Source organism: Pseudonaja textilis, chromosome 3 (assembly GCF_049901715.1).
Source record: "Pseudonaja textilis isolate UNSWEBS1 chromosome 3, rPseTex1.2, whole genome shotgun sequence".
Lineage (NCBI taxonomy): Eukaryota > Metazoa > Chordata > Lepidosauria > Squamata > Elapidae > Pseudonaja > Pseudonaja textilis.
The window spans coordinates 68,803,235-68,815,282 of record NC_141992.1 but is presented as its reverse complement, the minus strand read 5'-3'; the positions used below and the strand labels follow the sequence as shown (position 1 = coordinate 68,815,282).

Genomic DNA, 12,048 nt, shown 5'->3' with positions numbered 1-12,048 from the left:
TTTTTTTCTCAGTTTCTTGCTTAAGTCCCTTAGCTCTCAGTATAAGGAAGAGAAGAAAAAAAAACCTAATCCTTTCCCCTCTCTCTCTCCTTTGCAGCTTCAAAATCTTCTTTGGGAACAATGTTGTTAAGTTTAAATTCCAGGGTACCTTATTTGTTGCTTTTGCTGTTTGACCCGGTCAACCAAAACTTTCTCTTCTTATCTTCCTCCTGCACATTCTTTCCCGGTCGAGTTCTTCTTTGTGGTGGCCATTTCTGACCACTGCTACAACTGCCTTCGGGAAAGGGAGTAATGGCCAGCTGGAGAGGAGTGATGTGACTCTCCTCAACCCTGCAGGCAGTCTCCCCCCTCTTCACCACCTCTACGGGGTGGCTTAGCCCCGAAACCAGCTGGCTCAGGGCGCTCCAGCGGTGAGCACGGATCGAAGCCTCGGAGAGACGAGGTTTCGGTCTGTCCCGAAGAAGCTCAAACCGGAAGTCCCCAAGGCAGCAGCCCAACCTTTTAATGTTTCATCTATGAATCATGTTTCTTCACAGATAAAAGGCTGCTTCCAACTAATTAGCTCCAACAAAAAAGAGCCTTGCCAAGTTTTTGCAGAAATAGTTTACAACACAAGAGTCTTCAAATACCAACTGTAATGTCCATGAGGCTGAGTTTCAAAATGACATTGCTTCCTACAAAGAATGTTCACTTCACAGCTGGCTTTTATCTTCTTGAAGGAGGGGCCATTACCTTGCAGCCTTACTCCTGAGTCGCCCATGCTGTTGTAGCTGCTTTTTCCTGCAAGCAATCCTGCATGCATGCACACTTGGCACAGGCTCCTAGGGAACTTCCTCATTGCTGCTGCCAGCCCCTACAATCTCTGAAGGCAGCAATCCACTCCCTAATGGTCTTGGCCCCTCATCTGAGTCCTCACTCTCTTCAGCCATCTGCACCTGCTACCTGTAACCGCAACACATAGACATAGAGATAGAGATATATATGTGTGTTGTTGTTGTTAGTTGTGAAGTAGTGTCTGACCCATCGTGACCCCATGGACAACTTTCCTCCAGACTTTCCTGTCCTCTACCACCTTTTAGAGTCCATTTAAGCTCATGCCTACTGCTTCAGTGATTCCATCCAGCCACCTCATTCCCTGTCGTCCCCTTCTTTTGCTCTCAATCTTTTCCATCATTAGGCTCTTCTCCAGTGAGTCCTTCCTTCTCATTAGGTGGCCAAAGTATTGTATATATAATGTATATATAAAACACAACTCAAAGCAGTGAACATACATAATACATATAGCTCTCAACTTATGACCACAACTGAGCTCAAAATTTCTACTGCTACTTTTCCTGCCACAGTTGTTAAGTGAATCACTGCAGTTAAGTTAGTAACATGGTTGTTAAGTGAATCTGGCTTCCCCATTGACTTTGTCTATTAGAAGGTCACAAAAGGTGATCTCATGACGCTGGGATATTTCAGCCATAATAAATATGTGCCAGTTGTCAAGCATCCAAATTTTGACCATGTGGCCATGGGGATGCTGCAACTGTGGCATGAAAAATGGTCATTAATCACTTTTTTCAGTGCCATTGTAACTTTGAACAATCACTAAACAAATGATTGTAAGTTGAGGTCTACCTGTACCCATCTCATATATTCATATTCACATATATATCCATATGCATATATACATGCACATATTTTATTTATATGTACATATAAGTAGAATATATGTATATCCACACAGTTTTCATATATATATTTCAATCTCTGGCCCAGCAAAAGTGAAAACAAATTTTGAAAACCAAAGTTATAGCCAAGCTTATAGTCAGAGTCATCTAATATTGAGTCAAACTATTAGTAAACATAATGCGATTTTATCTATGTGTACAGGTAGTCCTCCTTCAATGACAGTTTGCAATTAGGGCAGTGATGAAAAAATAACTTTGCAGCTAATCCTCTTATTTAGAAAAGCTGAAGCAAGATCATAGCACAGTTGCAGATTTACTTAGTGACTATCTAATTTAATAACTCAGTTGCTATTCCCTGTTATGGTTATTAAATAAGGACTACCTGCTTTATGTTCTTGGTTTTTCAGGATTTTAGAAAAGCAATTTTCTTAGCCTGAGCAGGAGATAAGCAGTTTGCAACAGACACCTTCAGCATGCAGTTCACATGCTCTTCCAGTATTTATTTAACTTGCAATTAATCATCATAAATTGTAACAATGCAGTTAGCTTACATCAATTACAAAAACAGCTCTAGGTGGCTTATGTATTAGTTTTATAATGAATACAATAATAAAATTAAAGAATCCATCTTATTGTGCATAGAGTGACTCAATAACAATAATAAAACAGAAGACTCAATAACAATAATAAAACATACATTGAAAACAACAAAAAAAGATTTGAATCACAAACTACCCTGCCCCAGGATCTGTTGGAAGAACTAGGTCTTTAAAGATTTGCAAAAACACGAGAGAGTTGGAATCATACAAATTCCTGGGAAAATGTTGTTTCTTGAATATGGCAGTCCCTCCTATTGTAGTGTTCCTAATACTGCTTGCTCTATGTTGCCTTCTTGAAACCAGTAGTTAAGGTAGAAATAACTTTTGTTGAATATTGTGCTTTTATATCTTGTGAGTTTTAAATAAACACAACACACTGTCTGAACCAGATTAAAATAAAAGTAGTGCAATTCAGTTCCTCCGCAGGTTTCAAGTGAGCAGTATGATCTAACTTAGAAGCAGCTGCTGAATGCATTTAATCTTTATATTAATTGGTAGATTCAGTACTTTTAGTGACTGAAAGTGATGGGATCCTAGAGGGTAATCTTTTCCAGCTAGATAAAAAAGGGAAAAATAAAGCTAAAGTAATCCTTAATGTGTATAAGAGAAGTTGCAGAGTTTAAGTACTACCATTCATTATCACTTGGAGTTTTTCCAAATTGGATTGTGACCTCAGCAGTTCAACTCATATGAAATAGACTTTTCTACCCTAACAATGTCAGAGACCTTCATTCATCCTGCATTTGATTGCTAGCTTATCTTTAATAAACTATGCAATGAAATCTTAGATTGTTAATTGCACCTAATTTCTCACATCATGCCAATAGTGGAACAGGTATGGAAATGGAAGTATTCTAACAGTAGTAGGGTACGCGATTCTCTGATGATCCTAACTCATAAAAAAATCAATTCAAAACATTCTAACGGAAGGCTTTGAACTTCTTTCCATCTCTCCACACTGACATATTCTCTAATTGCAGTGAACACTTTTCATTGCCTTTGATTTCACAATTTCCCTAAAAGCCTCCCCTTTGTCCTTTCTTTTAATTGTTTCTTGTCTTTCATATTTCTCATGAGACTGCCTCACTTTACCTCAGTGGTCAAATGACTTTGTTCACATCTCTCGAAGGACATTTCTGTTTGGAAGGTTTTTTATTTTTATTTTTTGAAGCTTCAACTTGAAAGACACATCCCAAGATTCTTAGCACTCTTTACGAATGGTTATTGTGTTTGCAGTTCATGAAATCATCTTTTATTCTCTTGTATAATGTTAGTGTATCTTGGGTGTTGATAGTAAGAATGTCAAATATAGATTGAAAATTAAAAGGATCACATCTTAAAATAAAACAGATCTTATGTAAATATGTTTACTTTTTCATTCCTTTCCCTAATTAACTCTACTGCGGTACAGTATTATAGGTTCTTATACAATTGCTTATAATGCTGAAGTATTTTTCCCATTTTTTTTTATTACAACCCACTATTTATGCACTAAACTTTATAAATCTGTTGGAACCTTTATCGTATTTTATCTACAACACACATTTATCTATTAAGCCCATTCTGTCAGCTTCTTTAACATCCAATCATTTACATCTGTAACCAATGTAATGCCAAAGTTTTATTCATAATCAGAGAGATGCAATGGATATCAGGAACCCATATTTCTTCCAATTTGGCCCAGGCAGCTGAGAAAAAATATCCCAAAGTAGACTGAAGTTTAAGCTTAGCAAGATGATGATGTTGTTTGATTCTAAGGCTGTTATAGTTCAGATGTTAACTCTGAATAGGGAGACACTATCTTTGAAGCACATTCATGACTTGAAGCTCATACCAGATACTGCTGAATGAACAGATGGAGGCTATGTTAAGGGCACTTTTGTCCATCTTTGGGGCAGTAGTTGCAAGCTGGATTGTGATAATTTGACAATGGTAATTTTGAGCCATGGTGGCGCAGTGGCTAGAATATAGTATTGCATCCTAACTCTACCAACTGTGAGTAGTTCGATTTTCACTGGCTCAAGGTTGATTCAGCCTTCCATCCTTTCTAGGTTAGTAAAACAAGGACCCAGATTGTTAGCAGCAATATGCTGATTCTGTAAATAGCTTAGAGAGGGCTGTAAAGCATTGTGAAATGGTATATAAATGCTATTGCTACTTATCCTTATTACCATGTAAGTAGGGTTTTCTAGACAAGAATGTCTGTAAAGCTGTGGTGGTGCAGTGGTTAGAATGCAGTACTGCAGGCTACTTCTGCTGATCACTGGTTGCCAGCAGTTTGGCAGTTCAGGTCTCCACAGGCTCAGGGTTGACTCAGCCTTCTATCCTTCCAAGGTTGGTAAAATGAGGACCCAGATTGTTGGAGGCAATATGCTGACTCTGTAAACTGCTTAGAGAGGGCTGTGAAACACTATGAAGTATACAAGCCTAAATGCTAGTGCTAAGTGCTATTGCTAAAGGTCACTTGGAACTGCAAGCTGTATCGGCGTACTTATTGGTAGGTGATGACCAGGTAACACCAGTATGAGCCCTACATTGGTTTCCATTTAACCAATAAAGTTCTTGGCTTGGCCAATATGACTTGGTTGTAAAGTATCTCCAACACTATCTCTTTCAACTGAAATTGATAATGTTTATCATGGGACTACAAGTTGTGCCAGTTGTCATAGGAGAAGAGACTAGACTTTACACACTTTTGGGGGGGATGTTGCTGAGTTTTTCAGTGATAGCATCTCTTTTATAAAACAACCTTCTTCCAGAATTTAAACTAGTATGAAGGCATTCCAAAAATTAGTTAAGGTAAAGTTATTTGGACGAATGAACCATATCTAATTTTTAAAGTAACCAGTTATTGAGTTTTGGGCTTGTTATATTGATAGATAGATAGATAGATAGATAGATGATAGATAGTTGATAGATAGATAGATAATCTATCTTAGATAGATTTTTTAAAACTATTTTTGAACCCTTTTTTTGAACTATTAGATGATATAGGATAATAAAAACAAGGACAAATAGGCTGAAAAACAGCTTCTGACCCAGGGCAGTAACTATTGAATTCTACTGTATAGTGCAATATTAATGCAGTATCAGGAGTTTTCAGTTCAATGTATAGAATGTGAAAGATGTGTGTTTGTGTTTATTTTCATAGTCATAATGTACTTTGAAGATGGTATTTAATTTCATTGTACGAGGTGCAAGACAATAAAGTAAAGTAAACTAAATACTGAGAGGGCTTGGTGATTATGGGCATATACAAAAGTAAGAGCAGTAAGAAAATAAATAAATGAATATATATTTTTCATGATTCTTTTATTATCTTTATTGTTTTATTTTTCCTTCCTTCCTTCTTTCCTTCCTTCTACAGTGCCCTAAACATTGCATCATTTATGTCTATAAATCCATCTTCTTAGATATGGCTCTGTATGATTTTAGTAGAAACCAAACCTCCTTTCTTATCGATTCTCCTGCAACAGTGTTGAATTGGGCGGCTATAGAAATTTAATAAATAAATAAAATAAATAATATGGTTGTTTGTTTTCATTGAAGCTCTGGAAAACAAGCACCTCCATGCGTCTAAACTGAATTACAGTTCCTGACAAACTTGTGGATAGATTCTTCTTTTAAACCCAGCAGAAAACATATTTCTTTAAGCTACCAAAATGCCTTTAATATATGCTATCAAGCCATGACTACACATTGCTTATTAGATTAGGATTCATAATGCAAACACCTTTCAGCAGAACTAGAAGGTCAAGGAATTATTCAACTATCAAAATATAGAATATACAATTACTAGCATGGTATGATCTAACATTTTGCTGATTTAGAATTTATTACAATTCAGTTCAATGCTCCATAGGGAATTTAATCTTCACTTACTATGCAAGGTTCATACAGAATTCAGGCTTTCCACATTAATCTTACTGCATGAGTTTAACATTTAATACTACTAGTAACTAAAAACTCTTCTTGAACACAGTCTCTTCCTTCAATTGTCATGGTACTGATTGTATATACATTCAATACTGATTGAACAAAATTGCATAAAATTTGCATTATACTCAACACAAATGATTTAAGTGACAAAGTATAGGTTTTCCCTTTAATTTGTGTTTTGGAAGCAAAATCTGACTGTCTTGAGCTACTTCCTAAATTTTATCATTCAAAGGAAAACAAAAATGAGACATTTTTGTCTTTAAACTTACTTGATTTACTTATCTTTAAACTTATTTGATTTTTTTTCAATTTTTTGTCAGACTGTTCTTATCCAGTATAAGTACTGTAGATTTGTTAAGAGAGGAATGCCTTGGAAGCATATAACAGAAGAGTTGCAACAAGAAAAGGCCACTTCTTCTATACTGTATAAGTAATTCTTCGATGGTGTGTAGTGTATGATGTTATATAGTGTATAGTGTAATAGATCAGAAATATTGAATAGTGGGAAACTATTTCTCCAAAAAGGAGGCATGTACTTAAGGCATAGCCATGTGGCTATAGTGCCTCCAAAAGCAAAACCACATTTCACAGCTCAAATGATAAAGGTTAAGGGGAGATTAATCAAGATAAAAAGAAGCCTGATTGTAACCATTAGAAAAATTTTCACATATTGGTGTGCTTCTCTTTTAATAGTTGCTTTACAATTAGTAAATGAACCCTCTGACATATTTCCACATAAAGGGCATGATTTCTTGTCTGAAGAAAGTTGGCTTCAGCAGTAAGATGCTTTTCCAGAAATCAGAACTTTTAATTTTAATGTATGAGTCTAGGGGTCCCCAAACCCCTGAGCTGTGGCCCACTAGTGGGTTGTGCACCAATTATGCCCTAGTCGCTTTCCATCTTGATTATTGCAACATGCTCTACATGGGGCTACCCTTGAAGAACATCCAGAAGCTCCAGTTAGTGCAAAATGCAGCGGCCCATATAGTTTTGTGCAGACCCCGGTGTGCATATGTTTCACCTCTCCTCCGGGAGTTGCATTGGTTGCCAGTTTGCTTCCAGGTGCAATTCAAGGTGCTGGTTGTCACCTTTAAAGCCCTTCATGGCTTGGGACCAGATTATCTGAGGGACCATATCTTGCCGGTCACATCTACCCAACCCATCAGAGCAGGGAGGCAGGGAATGCTGTGGGCCCATCCCTGGTGGGACCCAGAAGAAGGGCTTTCTCTCTGGTGGCTCCCTTTCTCTGGAACATCATTGCCCCAGAGATTAGAATGGCCCCCTCGCTAATACTCTTCCAGAAGGTACTGAAGATCTGGTTCTGCCAGTGGGCCTGGGGAACCCAGAGCAGGATAGAGCCCATCAAATGGCTCATGTGATCTGCTGTCATCGGGGCAGGGGTGGGAGTTGGGGGGTGATTTTTTATTTTTTTTCCTCAGATTTTGTTCTATTGTACTTTATTAATTTATTTGATTTTTTTGTTAGTTTTTTTAAAATTTGGTTTTACATTCTGTAAGCTGCCTCGAGTCGCCATAGATGGCAATATAAATTTAATAAATTCATAAATAAATAATCTGTTTGCCACCAGGCCATGGAAGAGTCAGGCAATCAAGTCCGTGTGCACATTCCCACTTGGATAGTAGTTATGCCAGTTTCTTTTTATATTCTTGAGATATTTCTTACATTTTAATATTTTACCAAAGAAAGTCTACACTTACATAATTGGATATAGAAATTAAAAATACTGCTGATGGATTTAGTCTCAATTTATAATTAACCTTAGCCAGAATTTCTGATGTAATGTTTTCTTGTTTCAGCTGGTGAGCCAATAACTTTCTACCTTTCTCTCCCAATTGCCAGTAATTTTGACTGATACATTTTGACTGATATATTTCAAATATTCAGCTTTTTCTGAATAATTCTGAATTCCTGAATATAGTTTTCATTGCTAAAAATATTGACAGTCCTCGACTTGCAACCTTCTGACGAGCCAAGTCAATGGGAAAGTCAGATTCATTTAACAATCTTGTTACTAACTTAACTGCAGTGATTCACTTAACAACTGTGACATGAAAATGTTATAAAATGGGACAAAACTCACCTAATACATGTGTCACTTAGCAAATTTTGGGTTCAGTCATGGTCATAAGTTGAGGACTATGTGTTCAATAAATCTGTGAGGTTTCTAAATTTAGTTAACATTATAGTGCTATTCACCCTTTGCTGTTTGTATTCTGTCACCTTTCTACTCTTGTTAGTTTTTTTGGCTTGCTTGTTTCACCGGTAATTCTGATCATACAATATTTCCACTCTTCCCATTGCAGGTTTACCTTAAATATGCTTTTAGCATGATTAGTGAACTATGTAAACATGCTATTCTGCCACAGCCTTATTGAGAGATCATATTTCCCCTGAAAGTAAAAGTGAATAATCTATTATATGTCATTACCTCATCCAATCTTCCTTACTCAATCGTTTGTATCCTGACATGAGAAAGGATTGATTGAAAAGAATATTTTTGAAGGTGCTCTGAAAGGTTATAAAAATGCTTCCTGTGAAGTTTGATCTTCAGAAACCCTTTCCTGAACAAAAATTGTCTTTATAGGAGTTATTACATAATACATACGGATATGCAAATTCTGGTTGACAAGAATTTAAATATACAAGGTTTGGTGATAGATTATAAGTTAGATAAATATTGACTTAGCCCAGCTAAGGTGAGATGAGTTGTTCTGAGAGAGAGTGACTGCCCCAAAGACACCCAGCCAGTGGATTTCTGTAAACAAATCCTTGATAGAAGCAACTCAAAGCCAAGCATATTGAAGTTTGAAAATTCATACTAAATATTTCATTGATGTCTTAGATGATTATTTCTGGAATGAAAACCATTGGCTGAAAGCAAACAGGTGGCTTTGAAATGAAATTTGGAAGATGAATAATACCTAGTGAATGGGTGCTGAGCTGATGCACTCTGTATTTATATTGTGCCAAAGAGATATTTGCATTGTGCCACTAATGTATTGTAATTTTTATATATTCTTTCTTCAGGCATTGCACAGATGTCTTGTGTTGTGGGATCTTCGTTGTTGTCATCCTGGGTTACATTGCATTAGGAATTGTGGGTAAGTAATATTCATGGATAGAGTTCATTAGAAAATAGCTATTTACATGCTATTTGAATGAATGCTGTTTTTCATTAAATAGACATGCCAGTTAAAGAGAGCTATTTTCATTGGAAATACTTATTGGAAATAAATTATGGAATGTCTATTTACATTAGTTAACAATGGTAATTGTAAGAAGAGACATCAAAATAATGGGTATATTGATTTTTGTTTAAAACGGGTCAGAATGAAACAACACAGGTAAAATTGCTATGGTTTGATTGTAGTTTATAAAACGGCAATTGTAAAGGAAAAATGTTAGAATTATTGCATCATTAGGAAAAAGAAATGAGAAAGGAATATGTATATAAAAAAAGGTTCATTAAGCTTCTCAGCGATTTAGTGACTTTGAGTTGAGTTTACCTCAGAAAATCACTCTGCTATTATTTGTAGTTACCACCAACTTACAGTCATGGTGAGAGAAATTATCTAAGGTCACTAATAAGAGTTAATGGTATTAACAAGGATGTGATCAAGTAACACAATTTTATTTCTTAAAAGAATTTACAGATAGTCCTCAACTTACAACAGGGGTCTTCAAACTTGACAGCTTTAAGACTTGTGGACTTCAACTCCCAGAATTCTTCCTCCAGTCATGAACTCTCAGGAATTCTGGGAACTGAAGTCCACAAGTCTTAAACTTGCCAAGCTTGAAGACCCTTGACTTACAACAATTCATTTAGTGACTGTTCGAATGGCTCTGAAAAAGTAACTTATGACCATTTTTTACATTTAATGACTGTTGCAGCATACTCATGGTCAGGTGATCAAAAGTCAGATGTTTAACAGCTGACTCATGTTTATGACATTTGCAGTGTCCCAAGGTCATGTGATCACCTTTTGCGACTTTCTGACAAGCAAATCAATGGAGAAGCCAGATTCACTGAACAACCTTATCACTAACTTAACAACTTACTTACAATCTTTCTTGCCAAAGTCGTTAAATGAATCACTGTAAAGATTGTAAAATGGGGCAAAATTCACTTAAACAAATGTCTTACTTAGCAACAGAAATTTTGGGCTCAATTGTGTTCATAAGTTGAGGACTACCTATATACAAAAGTGTTGTCCTTCAGCATTTACTTTTTTAAAAAGAATATTTTTTTATTAAATTTTCACATTTAAAAACAAATTCTATATACATTTTTTGAAGTTATTTGTGACATTAGTTATACCATTCTCCTGTACATACATATACACACACTATTTACAATTACACTTTAAAGCTTCTACTTTTGCATTATATTTTCTTTCTATTGTCTAACCAGACATACCATTTTTCCCAGCATTTTCATTTGGGAAAATTCACTAGGAATTCATGTCTGTCCTGCATTGATTTCCCATAGTAACTAGTATAAACAATTAATGACATGACATCATCACACATGTTTTTCACATGTGTACAACATGCACATTGTATATAAGGTTCATATCAATGTATGCCAACAATATTAGAGGAATGTTGGCTAGCAGCTACTCCATATCATTTGGTCCTTTTGAGAACAAACAGTGGCCATGGATATTATCTATTTATTGGGGTTGATCCTTTGAAATGGGTTTAATTAGATATAATGGGTCTATGATCAACATTTATTCCACAAAATATTGTACTGTTTCTTCAGAAGACATTTGTCTTGTTTTAATCATATGAATGTTTTCAGTATTTGAATAGATTTATAGTAATTTTTAGTAGGTAACAAAAGAAAAGCCAGAAGGTAACGAAAAAGAAGTGGTTCAATATACAGGCAATAGCAATAAGAAAATTGAATATGTATTCCTTATCTGCTAAAATAAATTATATCATCACAGTATTCCCTAGTAACATTGTAGATCCATATATTTGTAGTAATTATAAAAGTAAAATGGATGAATATTTAATACAATTATATTGATGCTATTTTTTAATATAAATTTTATTTGGGTTTTCACAAAAACATAATACAAATAAAACGTATTTTTTTGAGAATAGCATGATCCCGGGTTATCACTTCTTCATACAGACACAAACTCAATTTCATATTCATCTTTGTGTTCTATTCCATATCTTATTATTGTTTTAATATTTTCTCCATAATTTTTCCCCTCCCTTGGTTTTCTCCACTTTATTTTTAATTATCTATCTAAATTCAATTATGTATCTTTTTCTAAGTTTCAATGTCTTTCCAATCATTATATTTATACTTTTGTCTGTCCTGTTACAATTTCATATTATCTTTTCTGTCTTTTATAACTTCTTTTCCTTTCCTTCTTCCCCCTCTTCTTCTCCCTCCCCTTTTTACCCCCTTGTCTCTCTACTTCTAACTCTCTCTTCTGTGATCTTCTCTTCTGTTGCTTCCTAATGTTGTAATTATTTTTCAAACTAGTCTTTTTTTGGTTGTTTTTTCAAATCTTAAACTTTTCACTCTTTTCCCCCCTTTCCTTTTTTCCCCCCACATAAAATTACTTGATCATTAAAGATGGCTTCTTCTTTGTCCCAAACTTCTTGTTCCACAAGCATTTCTTGTTTATTTATTTTATTTTATTTTATTTATTTGTCAATTGTTTACAAGATAATAAGTATAAGTGTATACATAGTTATGAATACATGAAATGGGTACATATAAGAAAAATAAAATAAAAATAAAAGAAACAATAGGACAGGGATGGTAGGCACGTTGGTGCGCTTATGCA

The 12,048-nt window shown here is 35.3% G+C and overlaps 1 protein-coding gene across 3 annotated transcripts in view; it reads left to right on the top strand.

Moving 5' to 3' along the window:
- SLC44A5 (solute carrier family 44 member 5) overlaps positions 1 to 12,048 on the top strand; it is a 168,754-nt gene that overhangs the window by 108,332 nt on the left and 48,374 nt on the right. For all 3 annotated transcript variants that reach the window (XM_087930041.1, XM_026700187.2, XM_087930040.1), the window contains exon 3: positions 9,263 to 9,336. In XM_087930041.1, the coding sequence (XP_087786167.1) occupies positions 9,263 to 9,336 (74 nt within the window). The remainder of the gene's footprint in view (positions 1 to 9,262; positions 9,337 to 12,048) is intronic.